We start from the raw sequence: 22,415 nt of genomic DNA on the forward strand, positions 1-22,415 counted from the left end.
AATATGGTGATTAGGACCCAGTGGTTCTGGAGTCAGGTGGCCTGGCCTGAATGAAGTCCTGGTACCTCCTCACATGTTAGATTTGTGACTTTGACTTCTTAACATCTCTGTACTTCAATTATATCTATTCTAAAATGACGATAACAGTATTTATACCTCAGTATGTTTTTGGGTCAATATATGTAAAATGCTTAGCAGAGTACTGGCAAAGTGTTAGCTGAATTGATGAGCTGTAATTATTTTGTAGTTTTAGAGAATACCATCATAGAATTTTTCCTATCTACCACTTCAAACTGAAGAGTTCAGTCTCTTCACAGTGCAACCTCAAAATAGCCTCAAAGGCTTTTCTTTTTTCTTTCCTTTCTTTTATGTATTTCTTGAAAGAGGTGGTAACCAAAATTGTACAAAGAAAGTACAAATACAGTACCATTTTTATTACCGTGGCCTTCCTCTTTATATCCCAGTGCCTACAGACTACAACAAGGTCACACTGGGACAGCATTTTCAGAGAAAAGTCTATAATTAACTCCCTGAAACAATTCCTGGAATATAATGAATTGCTTAAAGAACACCATTTAAAGTGTTGTTTGGTTACTACCTAAATGAGTTGCCTGCACTGTACAGATTGTACCACTCTTCAGATATCAAAGTCTTTGTTTACCTGTGATACTTTGCCACTTCAGCACTATGAAGAACCTGTATTATTACTTATCATCCATGTTTCCCAGGCACCTATCTCAGATTCCTGTGGAACTGTGATGAAGCAGTTTTAGTAGAGACTCCTGAAACTGGTGGCTGCTGGCTATCATCCCCACCCCCTACCCGTAAGCCAGTTTTATAAACATGAAAAGGTATTTTCAGGGTTTTCACCTTTTATTTTCAAACAAACCTTCTCTATGTCTTTTAAAAGCCCAATAAATTGTAGTAAATGATTTCTCTGCATCACATGTTTACTACTTCAATGGAATGCTAGTAAAGTAGCCCACGATGAATTTCCAAAAAGGTTAAAATAGCCAGCAATTTCCTTTGTAAAGATTTCACTGGCCATTCTAAGATGGAAATGAGACCCTTCAGACTATAATTCTAAGTATTTCCACTGAACCCTTCTTAAGGTTGAGACTATCATGTAGTCAAGTTTTCAGCACATCATTTTAAACAAACCCCTTAAAATAAATTTCTAACCTTTTCCTAAAGAGAAGCTATCTTTAATTTCTCCAATGCCAATGTCCTTGAAGGGTTAAGTATGGTAAGAAAGCACAGTAGCTACTAGCTATCTTTCCATTACTCTCATGTGAGGAAAGTAAGTTAACAGTGGTAGCAGCTATAGCAGGGTGAAGAATGAGTACTAAGCTTACAATCAGAATTCCTGAATCTGATCCCAGCAGTGTGACCTATTAACTGTGTGACCTCAGGAAAATTATTTAACCTGTTTGAGCCAGTTTCTTCATCAGTGAAAAATGTCTAACAATATCAATTTTACACAACTGTTGAGAACTAAAATGAGATAACGTAAGTTAATGAGTTATAAGAAAAACTCCATAGCAATTTAAAGCATTACTATAAGAGAGTTTCTCTATCTCCATTTTAGCCCACCAATCCACATTTTCCCACTTCAGTTTCTGCAAGATGTAGGTATGGATGTCAAATAATTACATTGTTATTTGGACCTAATTAATTAAAAACACAGATTTATGTATTTTTACAACTGATTTCATAATTTCTACCACTTCTTTTTAAAAGACCCAATTTTGAGACTCCAGGCATCACAGCATTTAACTCTTACAGTGGCTGTATATGCACCTTCTCCCCATGGGACGCAGCGTAAGGCTGTACTCAGCCGTCTCCACATCTAACAAACACACAGGCCTGGCGAATAGTATGGAGTCAGGAAATAATAATTGTGTGGGTGGGTAAATGGACTCATCTGAAGAGTGGGACCCTCTTCCAGAAGTAATGGAGGCAAGTACACTCAATCAGAAGCCTCAATTTGTAGGAATGGTTATACAACTTACTAGCTATGTATGTATTTTGGGGCAAGTCATTCATTCTTTATGAGTTTCAGTTTTCTTATCGATCGAATGAGGATATCAATGTTTGCTTTCTTAATTTCAGAGAAGCTTCAAGTGAGAACAAAAAAAGTGAAAACTAAAATATAAAAATATTAAGGGGTAATATTAATATTTGTCTTGTTAAAGACTAATGCAAAGTATTTAGGTTTTCAGCTATTTCCCTTCTGTACTTGAAGATTTTGTATCTTCAACCTGGTTGTCCTGCTAACTCTGGCTGGTTCTAGTCTGTTATTTTATGAATTCTTTTATATTAAATTTCACACAATGTTGGTAAGTTTTTCTTGTTGCTTGTCCCAAATGCCCAAACTGAGAGATCTCTCATCTTTCTGAGATAATATAATTTGGAATTTCTAGTTCATCTCTTGTCTAGAGCTTCCTTCAAAGAAACTTGGGGGGAAGAAAAGACCCTTTCCTTTCTCTGACATTCCCAGTTAGTTACAGACTTTTTAGGGGGTGTAGGAAGGGCACTATTTACATTAGGTGATGGAAGAAAGGAGGGGATGCAAAAATAAAAATTTTTCTGGGCACTGAATATAAAATTTTACAAAGTGTCTGGCCTTTTTTTTTTTTTTTTGCTATATTAGTTAATTTTTAAACTATTTCTCTCTCTCTCTCACTTTTTTTACTTAGTACTGTTATAATCCTTTCCTTTAAAAAAATTCTTAATTCTTTTCTTTCTTTTTTAAAAAAAAAAATTATCTCACCAGAGTTCTGACATCATTATTGTCATAGGTCTAATGCACAGGTCTAAGAACACCACTCACAACAGCATCAAAAAGGAAAGCAAAGGTGACACAGAATAATCTTGTAATTCAGGAAGTTACAGGTAGTCTTAGAACAAAGTACCTAACTTTTAGCTGATTTTCTTAACTAAAAATGTAAATAAAATGATAAAAAAATTGAGGATGTTTCAAGGGGCCTTTTTCTTTTCGAGTACATACATTTGTGTCCTTCCCCAGAACCTTCATCTGCAGCATAGGGTTCTGCTTTGAAATACATATACTGCAGTTCTCCCCTACTCTTGCCACTCTCATCATATTCACTATCAGTTCCGGAGTCTTCTTCAGCTGTATCCCAAGTCTCCTTTTTCCCTTCATTTGCTTTAGTTCTTCTGCTACTTGTGATGCTGTGAGAGTCAAGTCCATTAGCCAAAGGGATCTGAGCATTATCTGCATTGCACAAAGTGTCACTACTATGACTGGAGCTAAGAATATCACTGTCCACTGAACTTGTACTCCTGTCATTATTCACATCTGAGTCTGATCGTTCCTCAGACTGAAAATTTTCAGGATCAGAAGTATGAATATGCTGCTCAAGTTCTCTATTATCCACCGATGCTGAAGAGTCCCTCTCGTTGAGAGGTGATTCAATGTTCTCAAAGTCACTTGTTTCAGTACTTTTGCTGCTGTCCCCATTATCTCCCTCCTGCTGCTGCTGCAGCGACAAGCTTTTGAGTTTTTCAGTGCTTTCTTCTAGAATAGCTTCCACAGACTTAAGGCTCCCTGCAGGTCCTTTGACTCTTTCACAGTCATCATCCACATTACCAGAATCACCCCCAGCTTTCTGGTATGCTGTCCTTTTGGAATAAGATCCTGGGGATTGTTCAGGTAACAAAACAAATAATCTGATTGTATTTGCATGCCGATCCAGGAGTTTCCATAAATGAGAGTCTGTAAAGGCCATCTGGTAATCCAAAGTCTCAGAACTTTCAACAAACACCTAAAGAGTAAGTCAAAGAATTTTATTACATCATTAATTTTGGTGACATTCTCATTCATCACAAGATTAATATCACATCAATATAAGATAGTGCACAATAAGTTATGAAATCTGAAATGATAGTGTTTCTAAGGGACACATGCATTGCTTTTGGAGACTAAATAAAATAAACATTATGTTTATGTCTTTGTAATTAGCCATAAAAAAAATTGTGCTGAGACAGATCACACACACACAGACACACACGTACGCAGATATTCTGTTTGTTGGAATACGTATAAAAACATGTTGGGAATGCAACACCAAAATCCAGATTAAATAAAAAATCTAATGGACAAATAACTTGATTCTATAGGAAATAAACTGTAAGGAAACAAAAAACACATAGGGGAATCTTTAGATTAAAACAAACTAGAGATATTATGAACTTTATTTGGATCCTGACTTGAACAAACAAATCTTATTGGAAAAAAATTTTTTTTAAAAACAAATCTTATTGAAAAAAAAATTTTAAGATAATCAGGGAAATTTGAACATTGACTAGACACTGTTTGATATTAAGGCATTTCTGTTAATTTTTAAAGGTGTAATAATGTAACTGTGGTTATGTTTTTAAAAAGAGTTCTCATCTTTTAGAAATATACATTCAGAGTTTTTTATAGATGAAATGATATGATGCTGGGAATGTTTTCCAAAAAATCTGGAGGAAGTAGTTGGTTAAATATACATGAAACAAGACTTGATAATTATACAAGTTGGGTGATAAGTACATAAGGCTTCATTACAACATTCTCTGTACTTCTTTATGTTTGAAATTTCCCTTAATAGTTTTTTTTTTAATGAAATGCATATACATAAATCTGGCTATTAGGAGTAGCATTTTGAATTTTGCATGAAAAGATTACATACGTGTTGTAAATCAGGACTATCAGTTAACCATTTAAAAAAAAAGTTCCCTCCCACTCCTTACCCTAAAATAGGGTAGATTCGAGATTTTAATGTTACAAATATCATACACAAGTATTAGAAGAAACTAGAAGTAAATAAAAATTACACATTAGAATTAATAAAACAATACCAAAAAAGGTTAAATGAGATAAAAGACCAGACTGCACTAAGATGAATGAGACTGGAAATAGTGATAAATAAAAGATGGTAAACAAGGAAAATTTTGGATGCAATTTATTCAGAATGAACCCATGGCATTAGGAACAAAAACACAGGAAAATAATAAATGACAAAACACATAATGAAACCAAGAGATGAAACAAAAAGATCAACATGAACTTTCTCTTTTCTTACATAGATAAAAGAGTAGGCAAAGGAGATAATGTTGGGTGAATCCAAGATAATTTTCTCTATACTAGGCATGCTTCAGACTTTCACCACGAATACTGCTTTATGGGAGAAGCTCAAGAATGAACAAAATCCAGAGGACATAATCATTGTGACCAGAACTAGTCAAAAAGGCTCCACCAAAGAGGCAGGACGGATCTGGGGCTTGAAAAAAAAAAATGCAGGGAGAGGGAGAACAATACTGCAGGTGAGGGCAGCACATAAACAAGGCAAAGAGGAGAATCAGCAAGACCGATTCAGAGGACAGAAAGCAGCTCGATTTGACCTGACTACAAAGGAAGGTACTGGGAGGATGTGAGGATTTAAAAAGTAAATTTCAGACTGGTGAATATTATTCAGGTGGTGAATAGTTCTAGAGGCCAGGCTTATAATATTAAATTTAATTTCATTTACTATTTGTAGCATAGAAAATAGTAATGAAAAAATAAAAAACATACCTTGTTACTTCTAAAAAAACCTTCAGCTTTCAGGGTTTTATTGGGCACAGTGAGAAGACGCAAATCATTGTAGCAGCGTTCCAGCACAATTCTCATTGTTTCAGCAGGTAAATGGATGGCCTACAATGAAAGTAATCTGATTAAAAAGTACTCTTTCAAGAATAATTCTGCTTGACTTGGAAATATGGGAAAATAAGACACTGCTGAGTTCTTAAAAACAGCAGAAAGAAAATTAAAAGAAAAATAATCTTAGTAGAGGTTAACAAATTTTTAAAGAATCTATGGGAAAACTTATTAGTCCCATCCATTAATTATGCTGTACATCAGGAGAACAGAGTATCACTTACAAATGTATGCTCTGAAACTATTCTTTTACTAAATCAATTTTCTTCTGTGTACAATGAGATTAAATTAATAGGTAAACTTTAAACTTATTCTAACATTTAATGTCCTTAATTTTGGTGTCATTTTAGAAATTTCTCATGAAATGAGCAGGTAAAAATAATTTAAATTTTACAAAATATGATTTGTTTTGCCATAATAACTAGTCCTTAGGAAACCTAGGAATACTTTAAACACTACAGTTCTTGGCATCCTGTTTTCTGACTGTCTTTATTCTCTACAGACATATTCTGCCCGCCCTACCCAAAATAATCAGCTTCTTTTTTCTTTCTTTCTTTCTTTTTTTTAAATTGAGTTATAGTCATTTTACAATGTTGTGTCAATTTCCAGTGCAGAGCACAATTTTTCAGTTATAATGATCAGCTTCTTCAGGTGATGAAATGCATGTGGTTTCTTGGGTTTTTTTTTTTGTATTCAACCTCAGTGCTCATATTCTAGATTAAGCTGTAATACAAAGTGATTACACTAATGTAGTCTTTGAGTGATTTAATCATAAACGATGCCTTCACAATATTATTTGTTTCCTCCAATTATTACTTTGGCAAAAGTGTTAGAAGTCACTGCTTTTTTTAAACATAATAATTAAAAATCAACTTCTACATAATAGTTCATAATTTTTTTTCACAGAAAGAGCATTTATTTGTTTTACTCATGTTCACAACAACCCTGTTAAGATAGGCATTAAAAAACCCCAGATGAAGTAAAAGACAAGACTACCATAAAATGAATGACTGGAAATTACTGGAAACTGGACTCAACTTCTTGACTTGCGATCACTGAACAATTTCTACCACAAGGGATCTTAATGTGAGGTTTAAGAACCCTGGAAAATTTTGCCTATGTTCCATAGAGTACAGGAGCCCTGAAAGGATAATAACCATTTCTCTGGAGTGGATTAGTTTTTTTGTCCAAGGAAATCTGAATGTTTTCATCATATTTTTCCAGCTCAAAAATTCTGAATGAGCCTATGCTCTTTACCACCAACTCACACAATATGGTCAACATTTAATGCATCACCCTCCCTGTCAAATCTGCTCCCCAACCTTATTCTTCTATTCACATAGAATATCACTACCTTTCTGGTCACTCCAGTGCGAAACTCCTCAGGTCCTCTGTGCTCTGGCCGTGCTCCAGTGTTCACCAATCACAAGTGCCGCCAATTCTATTTATACATTCATTCCTGCAATCTCCTCTTCTCTTAATTCTGGTTATATGCCTTCACCTGCATTATTTCAACAGCCTCCTCATCTATGTTTTTGACTCCTCCCTCAGTCCACTAGGAACACAGTCTAGTGCTGCCAGAATGACCACCCTATAGCAGAGCTCTCATCCTACCACTGCTGTACTTAGAAAAACAACCTACTTCTTATTGCCTACATTAAACAGAGTCCAAACTTTTGTGTGTACATTTTAAAACCCTCCATGAGATAGAGTGAAGCTGTATTTCCAGGTACGTAAACAATGATTCAGCCAAACACACACGTCACTGCTACATGTACTTGCTTCACACTTTCTTACCTCCACACTTAGGTCAGCGTGTTTCTTCCATTTGAGGCATCCTTCTCTCCTAACCGCAGCTGTCTCCGAGCTATAAATATTGGCTCCTTGAGGTAAATATTGGCCAATTCCTGTATTTTACTCATAACTATCACACAGTGCTTTGTACACAGTAGGCACTCAATAATATTCACTGACAAGTTTGAAAACTTACCTTTGAAATAAGCTGTTTGAACTCTGTAACTGTTTGATTTAAGTAAGCGCGAACAGTGATAGGAGCAGCTACAGATTCTGCCTTTAGATCAACAACGTGAACTTTCACCATCACTTCTGTCACATTTGAAAAACATAAAAACACAATTGGAGGTTATTTAAAAAAATGTCTTTCATAATGTATCATGCATATTAAAACTTCTCTTTCACAGTCTATCACATTACAAACATATAAAGAAGCAAAAATGAAGCTAATAAAAAAGCTCTCTTAGATCTCTTTAAAAAACGACAAAAAGCAAAATGTGATTCTTAAATATACACGCTTTGTTTCCTTATAAAACGTAACAAACACCGCTGTCAAATTTATCAAACATTAAAAATACATATCTGAAGTTCCAAAATACAGACTAAAGCTACAACAGTAAATAAACATAAATAACTAGAGAATGCAAGACAAGTACTACAGGGGACACAGCAGCCCTACTTGCTTTTGACAAACTTCACTGGACAATTCAAGACTTTGTTCATAATCAAAGACCTCCTCTCCTCAAAATAATATTCTCTATATCCTATGGAAAATTCGACAAAAGAGCTTTTGGTTTACATGTTTGTTTTCTGATTTAATTCTTCATGTTACAATTTAATGCCATCTTCTCTCCTGTTTTCAGGAGATCATGCATAATTAAACTTTCAGTCACCAGAAAAATAAATGATCTTCAAAAACCACATTCAGTAGATAGTTGTTCTCTAGCTTAACTGTTCTAATCTCTTATGTGTGTAGTATACATCAATCCTCTGTTTTTTCCCCTATGTTGCTAATCTAGTCTTGATTATTAATGAATAAAGGAGATTACTTCGTAAGTTTTACAGTTCACAGTAACAGAATTCTCTTTTTAAAAAGTGGCTTTATTGCTGACTCATGTTATACTTTCATCATAATTTTTGCAATCTAATTCAAAAATAATCTGCAAGAAAATCCTCCAAAGAGACTCTTTACAGATAGAGCAGCATCTGACTGAAGGAACCCTTGAAAGAATACCACACTTACTCTCCTTTGGAAAGAGGAACCCTCATTAAAAAAAGGAGGTGTATAGGATCCACAGAGGAACAGAATTTGAAAGGGTAGAAGTGTTTTGTAAATTCAATTTTGAGGAATAAAAGTGGAGAACTTAAATCTGGACTCTGATTAATAACCAATGTAAGGGAGCTAGGTTCAAGACAACAACAGCTAAAATTCTGTAAAGTTATTCAAACATTTTAAGTTTCCCCATTTGCTATAGTTTACATATAGTGATTACGATAAAACTTCAGACATAAGAAAGACCAACTAACTGTCTTTAGGGACTACTTTGGGCAAAGCTAGGGGCATAGTATTTGGCTTTCTATAAAGTCTCAAACAAAGAAAAACCCAAGATACTGAGGAATGTGGTAGGTTCAATGAAAATAGAAAAAGCTGAAGTCCCTAGGATCTATAGAAATGGAAAGGATGGAGAAAAATTTTAAATGTTGGCAGTGATGGGGTTATGAAATTGTGTCTTCAACGAGACGCTGAAGAAGACTCTACTTCTGAGACTTGATGGGAATATATTTTTTGGACCAGAGTCTTCTCTATAAAAAGAGAGAAGTAGGCGCAGAGGAAGAGGGAGGGAGGGAAGGAGGATGATTCAGTATTAGAGAAGAGAAATCCCACTGAAGCCTGTAAGCTAGAAGTCTTGTTGCCTGCTTCTTAAATTGTGTGTGTAGGTTTTTTTTTGAAGTAATCTAGAACTTAATTCCAAGTTTGTTGCTAACTATATCCCAACCTATCAAAATTATTCTACATTTTAAGAACAGGTTAAAAAAATTTAAATTAATTTCTATAAACAAAAGACTTTCTTAAGAAACTAAAGTCCATTACAACCCAAAATACCATAAAATTTCTTACCTCCAGGTTTATAAGATTGGAAAACCTGGTCAGGTCTTCTTGTTTCCAACAGCAGGTCAAACATGTATGTTGACTTGACGCCACCTAGCAAAAGTCCCATTGGCGTATCTTCTTCTCCTTCATATGATCGTTCAAGATAATCATGAAACTCATCATATTTAACAAGGCGACAGCAATCCATGGGTATTACCTCTTCTAAATCCATCATCTAAAAGAATATGATACCCGAGAAAAAAGAAACAAACATATAACATTTTAGTCTGATGTGTAACTGTACTATCTAACAAACAATAAAATCCATATATTTATGATCAAAGCTCAAAGACACAACTTAAGTGGTATTTTGAAATACCCATACTTCATTATCCCTCAGATTATACACCCTATGCACAGCATGTTTTAAAGACATTTTTGGTTTTTAAAAAAGTTAACATTCTAAACTTTAGATGTACTCAAATCAATGCATTCTAAGCTATTGCTCCATCACCGCTAAGCTGGAAACGTAAGGGGAAAACAGCCAACTAGACATGTATCTTTGGTTATCTTAATCCAATTTGGAGAAAAACTGGTAATTCATGTATCTAGTAACTATCTTCCTAAGCACAGGAGGACAGCATACCTTGTAGAGCCACCACAAAGGCCAAAGCTTCTATGTGTCCCAAATGCTAACCCATTCCTCTCTGAACCGTCCCCTTCAATCTTAGCCTCCAGAATACCAACAGCTCAGGGTACACAAATTTCTATCAAACATTTTCCCTCTTAGTCATGTCACTAGTACATGGCATACCCTGGACACAACATCCCTCAAGTGGGAACTGAACCTCCTAGAGAATCATAGTCAGACTGCTTAGAAGTATTCAATACTCATCTAAGGTTTGTGATTATGAGTTTAAAGAAAAAAGTATAAGCCTTGGTATGTCCCTGTTGACCTCTACTCATCCCCCACTCTTGTCCCCAGAAATGGAGCTGTATTTTTGTTACATAAGATTGACTTTCTTCTCTCTTCTATGACTCTTTACATTTGTGAACTTACACTTCCTATTTTTAAGGCAATATTTTTTTCTTCCTACATTAAAAACTGATGGAAAATACTGCCATCACTGATTGACCTTACTGTGTAAAACTGTTTAGTTAAGACATTGTCTCCATTTTTGTCTTACTTGGTTTCATTATTGCTTTGGAAAGATGATGCTTGCAGCCCACTATTATGTTTAAAGGGTTTTTACTTTAATCAGGTGAACCCAGAGCCATTCATCCATTTTATTGTTTGTTCATTCATTTACTCATTCACATACCCATCCAATTTTGACTCTTTCTTCACCAGGCAAAAGTGGTAGAAAGGCAATTGTGAGCAAAATCGGAATACTCTTTACTCTTGTAAGTGCTTACAGTTTAGCGATGGACAGTAACGTTAATTAAAGTCACAAAATTAAATGTAAGTTTTCAATACTGATAAAGTGTTATGAAAGACCAGGTACATAATACAAGTTCTCAAACTCTGTAGTCTAAAAACCACTTAAGATACTTGCTTAAAGTTCATAATCCCATGTGCCAACACATAAATTCAGATTAATTTGTGGGAATTCGTTTTTTAATAGGAATGTGATTCTGGTGCAAGTTGTGCTGGCTCACACTTTGGGAAACAATGCTGGCTATCTTGGGTATTATTTTTACTTCTTTCATTGGTACTATACATAATTACAAATGAAATAATGTAGTATATAATTTTTTCTTTAGGTAATTCCTGTTCAATTTCAGACAAATGATGCTAATGTTTACATGGAAAAGGCAAAAAGTTTTAATTTCTCAAGTATAATAGATGACATTTAGAATAATCTGGTTAAGGAATGTTTCCTTTCCTATTTACCTTTCAAAACCCACTTATAAAATTGCATTATTCTTAGGATAAAATGCAAACTTCTATTCTTACAAAGCCCCTAATTTCATTTTATGCTACTCTTTTCTCATTCAGGATGATCTAAACACAATGCCCCCCTTTCAGTCTCTTCATCATGCCCTTCCTCATCTCAGGTTTTACATATGCTGTTATGTCTATTTAAACTATTCTTCCTCAACTTTTTGCACACCCGTCTCCTTCTCATGGTTAAAGTCTCAAAATAAATAATCTTAATACACCACTGATTTACTTTATAGCATCTAAACAATAAGATACTTGCAAGTTGTGATGTTTAAATATTGTCTGCTTTTCTCCCCCAGTGGATTGTAAGCTTCACAAAGGCTTGTTCACTCTGGTATCTCTAACACCTCATGTTGGTTGTCTTGTTCACTCTAGCATCTCTAATGCCTCACATAGTAGACACTCAATAAACAGCTGCTAAATAAATGTAAAGAATAAATATTTTTGTTTCTAATTCTGAGTTCTAGAAAGCTTAACTGGCTTTCAGAGTGAGAAAGTTCTCAAAAGAAATGGAGTACATTTCAAAGAAGAGGTATAAACTACACTCTTTAAAGAGATACGTGACTTAAGTGGGCTATCAGAGCTACTGCCAAGTGCTTATATTACTATTGACTATAATAAAAACTTTGGAAACTATGTTAATACTGCTATGTAAGATTATCAATAATTAAATGCCAACAATGCAATTAAACATACCTTATAAGCCATTTCTACTGCTTCCTTTAAGGTCTTATCCTTATGAACTTCCAATTTATTTTCCATCATTACTTGTTTCACAGGATGCAAACAGAATAATTTTATCTAGAAAATGTAAATGTAAAGTATCATCATCAACTCAATAGGTCATGAGTCAAAGCTTAATTCTTTTATAGACAATATTTTTTCCTAATAGTCAAAATAATTATAATTTTCAAAAAACGTAATTGGAATCATTCTCTCTCATGTCTATTCTTCTCACTTAATAATCAATTCTATGTCTCATGGTATAAAAAATACAAAATCATTAATTTTAACAATTGTATGTTTCTTGATAAGCATGTATCACAATTTATGTAATCATTCGCCTACTGATATACATTCAAGTTGTTTCCAATTTTTCTCTAGTTGTGCGTGGAGAATGTACTTGTGGTCCAAATTTTTACATCTGTAATTATCTTATTAGGTAATATTTTCTTAAGAGAATTATATAAAAGACTGCTTAAGACTCTTGATAAATTCTACTCAAATTTCTATGCAGAAAGTTTTATCAATTTTTGTAGCAGAATGTGACAATGTTCATCTCACTGTCACCTCACCAGCACTTAGTATCACCACATTAGTTTTTTATGCATGAAATAAAATCACCTTACCTCAGTAGTATAGCTGGTTACGCTGTTTAGTGATCATGACAGCGTAACTGTCTACAGCATCAACCCAATGAGCTAGTTACGAGAATTGCAGTTAAGCAAAGTTCAATAGCACTTTTTAATTAAAAGTAAAATTATGAAATCAAACCTTGCATGTATTACGCTCAATTTCTCGTTGCCTCTTTTCTTGTTCTTCCAATTCTCTCTCTCTCTGCACCAAGTTTTTAATATGTTCTGGATATTCATCTACTTCTAGAAATTCTATTAATAGTAAAAACAGGGTAAGACAGTGCCACTGAGATTGAGCTTCTTTAATTTTGCTCTACCATATTCCCACAGTATATACTTCTACTATAGCTGTTATCAAAATACATCTCAATTACATCACTCTCTCAGCTTGGAACAGGAGCTTCTTCCAGACAAGAGTGAAGAGATAGTTGATAATGACACATGGTTAGGTCTCAAAAAAGCCATATATTTGTCTGTATAGCTCTTGGCTCCAGACAACTGTAGTATGGAAATTAGTAAGATGTTTAGAATGAAAAAGTCTCCCTTACACTTGAAAATAAAGGCACTTCTGATTTCAAATAGTGCTATCACCATCAAATTGTGTGACCTTTGGCAAGTTTTTCTCTAGACCTTGGTTTCTTCAGTTTATTAACAGCACCTACCACATAGAATTACCACCTGGGATATAATGAAATGTAATAATACGTGATGATGCTGCTACTACTACAAATGCTATTTATTTGTTTATTATTATTATTCACTAATATGATTTTTCCTTTGTTCTCAAAGCAGTCTTTTAGCTGTCTTCTAATCAAAGAACTTCATATGTAACTCAAAGTACTAAAAGTGACAATATGAGATTATGACACTGTTTAATAAAGCCAATGATCGTTAGGCGTTAAATGGTGAGAACAACTTATATTAAAAAAAATCATGCCTCTGTGAAAGTTAAAAATTCACTATTTTTTGAAATGAGCTCTAATTTTAAAAACATTCCATATCATACATACAGTATCATACATACAGTGCCCCCTGGTGCTTGATCACAAAACTAGAGTGATGGTGGGGTGGGCAGAGGATAAAGGAATGCTGTTATTGCACTACTGGAAATATCTGAAATGCTGGGTGTCACAGAGTACATATAAACTACAGTCCTGGCTCTGCCTCCAGGTAGCTCTGACCTTGGACAAGTTACTCTTTAGGGTATAGTTTCTTTATCTGTAAAGTAAGAATGATTACTTCTACTCTGAAACCTCTGTTCGGAAATGACTTGTTATAATTTCTTTTTTCTTCCCTAAAACTATACGGTAAATAATTAAATAGCCCCTATATGACAGACCTTGGATTATATCATTGGTGAAAAGATAAATAAGTTCTAAGCCTTGCACCAACTGAATTCACAATCTGATGAGGGTTTACAAAAATGTAAGCAAAAACATTAGACTGCTTAAAATAGATTTTACTCATAGTATGGCAGTTTGTAAACAAAGAAAATATGTTGAAATCAAAGATAATGATTATATTAATTATGAAAAGAATATAAGCATCACCTGTGTATATATCTGCATGTATACACACACATATCCCTATTTGCAAATGCTGCTTTTGTCAGAATCAGAGTCAGCAAGGAAACACAAGAACTGCGGTTTTTCTTTTTAAGAACTGCAATTTTTTAAAGTAATAATTACAGAAAAAAAGGGGCAAGTCCACATGGATGGATGGAAATACATATTTACATAAAGGATTATTTTTAGGATTCTTAATAAAATTAAAATCTAATAAAGGATGCATACTCAACTCATAAAACTTTATTCCTTTTTAAGCAAATAAGCAAGGATATTTAACTCTAGTTCTTAAGAACATTTCTAGAGCAGCAAGCTGGAAGTGTACTTTATCTACAGTTCTCATTCAAAGCCTTTAGATATTAAAATAACCAAAAAGCTTATAATAGAAAAAAAGCAATTTAATAACTAAATTTGAATTTTTATTATGTACTAGACACGGTGCTAAATGCTTACAATTTTATCTCATTTAATTTTTTATAACAATCCTAGAAAAAACTATAATTATTCCCATTTTACATATGCAGACAGTAAGATTTAGAAAAGTTAAATAACTTTCTCTGGGACATGCAGCTAGTGAGCTATGACTGCTACACAGATCTGGGGGTTATCATCACTGCACCAAACTACATATAATACAATCTTACTGCAAATATAGATCCAATTTATATAATGCAGAGTATATTAAAAAACAGTTCAACTCTTTTCCAAGTGTTTTTACCAGTTGGTATTATCTCATAATAGTCTTTATAATAAATTCTTCTAGGCATAAAAAAATTTAATTATCCTATCATTTAAAAGTACATATCTTGTTTTGTAAAACTTGCAAAAAAAATTAGTTGATAATACAGAGTAAAATCAAGTAACCATATGTAAACATACTTGCATTTCTTGCTGGATCCTTCAGTCTGTATATCAGCATATATGCATTTGTGGAGCTAGTAGAAATAAAAAAGATTAATGGGGATAAAAAGCAGATTGTAAATATTCCACTTTCCTAGCATTAAATATTTTTTTAGATAGTAGCTTTTTGTTGTTTCAAACAATTAGAAAATCATGTAACTGTTCTTGGACAGGTTCAAATTGAAAACATTCTAGGAAAAAAAGGAGACTCTATTCTGCTTTTACTGACATATTAATGAGAAAATTCCCTATCTTCTCTTGGTAACAACATAGTAAAATCTTCAAAACACCTGTGTCCTAGAAGGACTACTACAGTTAAGCCAAGAGTTAGCAAATTTTCTCAAGAAAGGGCCGGACAGTAAAAGCGTTGGGCTTTGTGGGCTGGATGGTCTGTGCCGTCACAGCGGGAAGATCAGCACACATACTTCAGCAGATGAGTATGGTGGTGCTCCAATATAATTTCCTTTCCAAAAGCTGGGGGCAGGCTGAATTTGGCCCATAGGTTATAATTTGCTGACCCCTTGGTGAAATCTTTTTAATGGCAAAAAATGTTAAAAAGCTGTAATTAATTCTAATTTATAAACACTAAAAATTAGGAAGTTATTTACCTCGCAAAAGCACTGGAGTAATATCCTCTGCTTCCTGAAGATCCACCGTGTGTTTTCTTAATGTCCTCTTGTGTTATCTGAAAAGTTGTTACATTACTTGCTTTTTTGGGTAAAGTCTATAACACCATTACCTTTATGTCAATATGAAACCCAAGTTTCAACCTCAGAGTTGAATGGACCACATAGATAGCAAGTCACAAATGAGATCATAATCAGTGCTGCTAACGGCTGATCTGCTCCAGTGAGTGCTCTTTAATAGGAAGCCCACCAGGGCAAGAAGAAAACCGGGGGTCTACCTCTGCAAACATTCAGCGAGCCCAAAACAAAACAAAACAAAGAAATAACAACAATAAACAAAAGAAATTTACTGACAGCAAAAACAAAAGACGTGGCATGTGTCTTAAAATGCTTCACTGGACAGACTGAGTCTCCCATTTTTAATAAACCCTGCTGTTGATAAGAAACATACTCCTGTCTTTCAGAATAATAATCTTAAAAAAAAAAAAACCCTCCTTACCCTGCTGACATGTTGATCATTGAAGCTGTACCACTGCTCATCACTGAATGACTTTATACAAGCATAATAATGACCACCAGCAGCACTCCCTGAATGAACCATAACGGAGAAGAGCTCATAGATCAAGGAACTCTAAGGAAAAAAAATTAAAGTAACTCAGAGCAGAGGAAAAAGCACAAAGCCCTTATTTGTATATTTCATATTTTCTTCTAAAACTTAGTGAAGGAACATGTTAATTGTCCTATGTATTTACTGTAGGTCAACTTTCTCTAAGATGATTAAAATAGTAATTCACCACATAATTTTATACACCACAAGTTTCATTCAGTGTATTCCTTCCCATTTTAATTAGGCTTTAACCTCTAGAACTATGCATATCTGAAATATAAATTTATATATTTATATAAAAAATAATAGACTGAAATTTTAGAAGCAGGTGCTAAACATGAGACTGTTCTGATATGCACATCAAAACCAATCAATCCCAAATAACATTTTAAAAAATTCAAATAAGACTCTATTTTCTTTATAAATGAGCTGAGGTATATATAATGATTCAAATATCTTCTAATATATTTATATAATATCTGTGATTTAGTGATCTATCGATTTGGTATCTCTCAGGTATGCAGAGCTGGTTCAACATCAGAAAATCAACATATGTAACGAAGGCTAAAGAAGAAAAATTACATGATCAATTGAACCAGAAAAAACATCTGACAAAATCCAACCTCATTCATGATAAAGATTCTCAACAAACTAGGAAGAGAGGAACCTTCTAAACTTGATATAGAATATCTATAAAAAAAACCTAGAGCCAACATCATACTTAATCATGAGAGACTGTACACTTTCCTCCTAAGATTGCAAATAAGGCAAGAATGTCCCCTCTCACTACTCCTTATTCAACATTGTATAGGAAGTCCTATCCAGTGGAATAAGAAAAAAAAAAAAAAAAAAAAAAGACAGACAATTGTCTCTGTAGAAAAATAGGCAGAGGGTTGGATTTGGTTTCTGAGCCACAGTTTGCCAATCTTTGCTTGAAAGCAATGTTCCTTATACTAAGTTATAAGGTATCCACTACATTATTCATCATGTAGCAATTCATATTCATCTATCTGCCCTGAAAAAAACCAGATAATTTTAAAAGGTAAAGGATACTAGAGATGGTGGTAAGAATAATGGTCTTGGTCTAAAAAACAGATTTATGCAAGTGAAACTCCATTCTTGAATATTGCCTAAAAAATCTATATTTAATATGACTGTGTAAGACTTGAGCTAGAGATCAGTCTTCACGCTGGTGATTTATCCACACCAAGACATGCTCAAGACATTTGATCTCTAATTCTCCCCTCAGTAAAGCAAATTATACAAATGTGAAAGAAATGGTTTGATAAGATCTTAAAAATCACTGACATAGCAACAAAAAATATTCTATCGTAGATATTATCCACTCTTGCAGTTTTCAAATTATAATCCATGGAACTGTATCGTTTTTTGAAGTCTCTTATAAGGGGGCTGTCATGGGGAAGGGGATGGACACTGAGGGGACCCCTAGCTAAATTTAGATGAGCTCTATTATTAACTGTTTCATAAAGGGTACCATAGCTAGAATTTTTAAAATTAACAGATCTAGTTTAATGTTTTCATTTTACTACATGAGAAAACCCTGATATAAGATTTAGAGGCCTGCTGCAACTTTCAAGGCAGAAATGATTTCCTGACTACTAGGCACCCTTTCCACACCACCACCAGTTTGCTTCATAGTTTACAGATCAGCCTCTCAGAAATTAATGCTCCCAGCTTTAAGTGTTTTTACCTAAAGTTTAATTATGACCACATATATGTCTAAGAATAACAGCAGTTAAACTTCTTTTAAAGAGAACTTTATTGGTTACAATAGCTATAGAATTATATATCAGCTCAGAGATTACTTTATTTATTCTCTTTCAACTGAAAACCACAAACTATAAAAAGTACCTTTTCAAGTCCAGGTTTTGAAGTCTTTTCAGTTCCACTATTGCTTTCAAGGCAGATCCCTTCATCAACACCATCATCATTGGAGAAGTCATTGCTCATCTGATCACTGTGACAACTGCCTTCATTTTCTGCTCCACTGTCAGTGCAACTTTCAGTCTGAGGAGATTTCTTAATAAAACAAAATTATCTTACAATTATAAGCTAATTAAAGGGAAAATATAAAACTTTTAATCTATATGCTGCTTTTTCACATAATTTAAGATGCTATTGTTAATTAAAATGCTTACTTTAAGCAAATTTATTTTCTCTTAAAAAGTGAGACCTTAAATAAAATTAAACAAAAAGTGTATTTTAAAAGCGTATCTACTAATATCCTTGAAGTTCTAACATAACAAATTAGTTACTCAGAATTCTATTAAACTCTATTAATGTTTACAGTTGCAAAGTCACAATATAAAATTACCATTTCTTTCATCAAAATTCATAAAAGCAGAGAACTTAAGCTCCAAAATGAGCTTCTGTGTTCTCAAATTCCAAAAGAATATCATCTTTTCTTTTTTTCTGATTAAAAACATCATCTCATTTCCTGAAGAAAAAGTTCAATTCAGTTAATCACTATGCTAGGTTTTACAGACAATTGGAAAGAAAAACAAGACACTGTATCTATCCTCAAGAATTTTATATTCCAGTTACAGCAGGTGAAAATGTAACAACAGTAAATCATACTTTCCTATGCTTTTATAATTTTTAAATCTCTTTCATGCAAATTGAATTTGAAGAATTCTACTTCCTAGAAATCCTCACTCTTTCCCCTTTTTTAAAAAATGTTTTAAATATGTACCTAAAGTTTTTTTATTTAAATAGTTTGAAAATTCTTCTCTAAGATGTAGGCACTTGGTATGTTTAAGGCATCGCATAGAAGTTCCTGAATTAACCAAGCAGTATGTAAAAAGTACCAATTTTTTGCCAAGAACTTTGTTGTAAGTACTGTATCTAAATATACAGTCTTCATCCCTCAAGAAAGTTTGAATCAAGGAAAAATGCAGCTGGAAACCAACTTGAGAACTGTACACGAAGTCCAAAGAGATCATTCCTGTAATTCCTTTTAACTAAGCGAGAACATTTTCTCTTCTCTTCTCCCATAAAAATGGACCTAGAGCTTTCTAAAAGTTCCTTTCCAACTTTATATCTGTTTTCTTTCCTTGGGAAATCCTTTTCTTTTTAAGAAATACATTAGAGATATACAGAAGGCCAATTTGACACTGATCTCTGAGTAGGAATCTCCTTTGAAAGTCTGATATACTTGGGGTAGATTTCCTAGTGTTTGAGATATTTCAGATTAAGTCTTTCAAAATGTTACCTGGTCACAGGTACCATTCAATAAACATTTACTTTATCTATGGTACTCACTTATAAAAGCTATGAAAAGTAATTACCATCCTTACTTTACAGACAAGGAAATTGAGGTTCAGAAAACATTTGCATCTTAGTACTTAAGAGGATAAATAAAACTTGAGAATGTTTAAAATTATTTTTGCGCTTCTAGGAAAAGGCATTTTTAACTATAGTGATGAATTCCAATCAGAAAAAATGCTTCAAGGCAGTTTGAGAATAAGAAAGATATATCACTCTGTAACAACTATGTTAAGTGATTGTAAATACTTCCAATAATTAAGTCAGAAGAGTTTCCAAAAGAATAGAGTGGGACACCATGAATCCTTTACTGGATAAGGATAGAGGAACCAACGTATTTGGGGAGGTCCATGAGTGGAAGAAATTAATGAGCATTATCTGTGTCCTTCAAAGTCCCATTCTCAAACTATATTTAAATACTTTAAAAGTTTTTATGGAAAACGTTTTAATTTAAAAAACTAATTAAAAAAGAAACACGGAAAAATACCTTTATTATCTAGTTTTCCAATCTAGCCAGTTTAAGAGCTGGTAAATCTTAAGTGAGAATAACCCAGAAACTTTAATGCTTGAAAACGACACTAAGACAAACACAAAAAATTAAGGCTATCCTACCACAGTTTGTTTGCTCATTCAGTGTATTTGTTCTGTGTTTATTATGTACCAGAAACACAAGTGCGTATCTTTAGATTGGTATGTTTCAGTAACTAAGAAAGTTGTAAAACATAAGATTATCCCACAAATTAAAGAAATAATTCCAGAGTTTGAGATCCTTTTTGTCTTTCAAAGAATATTTTAAGTTACTCTGATCAAAGAAAAATATTTGAAGTATAATTTACAAATATTTACCTCATCTTCAACATCAATAAATGTACTCATATCTAGCTCCTCAGGAAATGTCATCCGGTCATTCAGTTTAATCCTGTGCATGGTTGTATAATCAAAATCAAACCTTTTCAATTGTAAGGTCAGCAGATAAGGGAAATGCAAAAACCGAAGACCCTAAGAAAAATGAGGGGGGGAACCTATTAAATATTGAATATTATCTCTGATAATTAAGTATTAATTTTTACATGGCATCTACCTTTCGTGCATCACATTTCTTCTTACAACGTTCACAAAAATACTGATTTGGGCCATCCAGGATCTCTGGCTGAATAAATGCATGCAATGCTTCTTCCTAGTCAGAAAAAAAAAATTATTCTATAATTATTTAAAAGTAGCATGTTAATGACAAAACCCTGAATATAGAAACATTGCAGTTACCAAAATACTTTTAAGTAGAATGGATAGAAAATTGGGGACTCAAAATGCAAAACTGGAAAAAAAAAGAATCAACAGCAAAATAATGTTATCAATATAAAATCTGAGCAAAAAATTACTTTATTCCATTCTGTATGAGCTCTGCTTTTCCTAGTATTGCATAAGACACTTAGTCATTTCTACCTTATTATCACAGACTTTATTTACCCTGTAGTTTTGGGCTAAATAATCTAACAGAAATCCTTAGTCTTTAGATTAAAAAAGTAATTCCTCACGTCTTAGAAAAGCAGTTGCATGTGTCAAGTTATCCTTCTTGTAAAAGGAGACAATTTTAAACCGTACAGTAACACAGTACTCTGAAGAATTCATACCATCTGTACTTATAAAAAATCTAATAATCATCCTTAATCACTACATTTAGGGTCAGTCAGTAATCCATTGTACTAATTTTAAAGATTGAAAACCACTGCGTAACCTTCTCTGCCTGTCAGATACTGTTCCATTTGAAAATGTATTATGAGAACTCCTGGACTGTTCACCTCATGGAACCATGTAGTTCTATTTTCTCCACACAGTCTTTTAAGACAGAAGCAAGAAACTAGTATGAATATTGTTGAAGAATTGGTGGGCATAAAATTAATTTTTACTTTAATTTTTCACCACAGATTTTTTTTGCAATTAAAAAATACTTAACGTATGAGACTGGACTGCACAATCTTAAATTTCATTTGATGTCATCACTTTTCTTTACACACAGTCTAAGCAGAACTACTGACAGTATTTATTACATATAAAAAATCGAATCATTAAGACAAACAAAATATCCTCAAAAAATTTTTTAAAAATAAGAAAAAATTGCTCCTCAAAAGATAAAGGAGCTTGATCTGGCAAAATAGACTTAGTTATAAAATAGCTAGCAAGGTATATAAAAACTACTAACCACATATTGCTTGGTATAGCTCATTTTAGAATAAGATAAAAAAATATGAAAAAAATATACAAAATGCTTCTAACTTCATCCATCTCCTGATTTGTCCTCAGAACACAAGGAAGTACCAATGGGGTGGGGGTGGGGGTCAAATATCTGTTTTTTTCCCCCACATAACCAAGCACTTTACAGGAGATCATAGGAAAGAACAAATTTTTTCCCCTTTAAAGCATATTTTAAGCATGAAAAAGGCAAATCCTGTAAAGACACGAGAAAAAAAGCTTTAAGAGAAATCGTATCTATAGTTTAACATAGACTGATACCAAATCAGTCAAGCTTTCCAAATGGAAATTG

At 33.4% G+C, this 22,415-nt stretch overlaps 1 protein-coding gene across 2 annotated transcripts in view; it reads right to left on the reverse strand.

Annotated features, from left to right (window-relative positions):
* USP47 (ubiquitin specific peptidase 47) overlaps positions 1–22,415 on the reverse strand; it is a 112,492-nt gene that overhangs the window by 9,186 nt on the left and 80,891 nt on the right. For both annotated transcript variants that reach the window (XM_031460019.2, XM_031460020.2), the window contains 12 exons: positions 20,955–21,050; positions 20,720–20,872; positions 18,461–18,628; positions 16,481–16,612; positions 15,964–16,040; positions 15,335–15,390; positions 13,030–13,142; positions 12,232–12,336; positions 9,618–9,825; positions 7,695–7,810; positions 5,582–5,701; positions 3,011–3,788 (listed from right to left, as the gene is read on the reverse strand). In XM_031460019.2, the coding sequence (XP_031315879.2) occupies positions 3,011–3,788; positions 5,582–5,701; positions 7,695–7,810; positions 9,618–9,825; positions 12,232–12,336; positions 13,030–13,142; positions 15,335–15,390; positions 15,964–16,040; positions 16,481–16,612; positions 18,461–18,628; positions 20,720–20,872; positions 20,955–21,050 (2,122 nt within the window). The remainder of the gene's footprint in view (positions 1–3,010; positions 3,789–5,581; positions 5,702–7,694; positions 7,811–9,617; positions 9,826–12,231; positions 12,337–13,029; positions 13,143–15,334; positions 15,391–15,963; positions 16,041–16,480; positions 16,613–18,460; positions 18,629–20,719; positions 20,873–20,954; positions 21,051–22,415) is intronic.

Source organism: Camelus dromedarius, chromosome 12, assembly GCF_036321535.1.
Source record: "Camelus dromedarius isolate mCamDro1 chromosome 12, mCamDro1.pat, whole genome shotgun sequence".
Classification (NCBI taxonomy): domain Eukaryota; kingdom Metazoa; phylum Chordata; class Mammalia; order Artiodactyla; family Camelidae; genus Camelus; species Camelus dromedarius.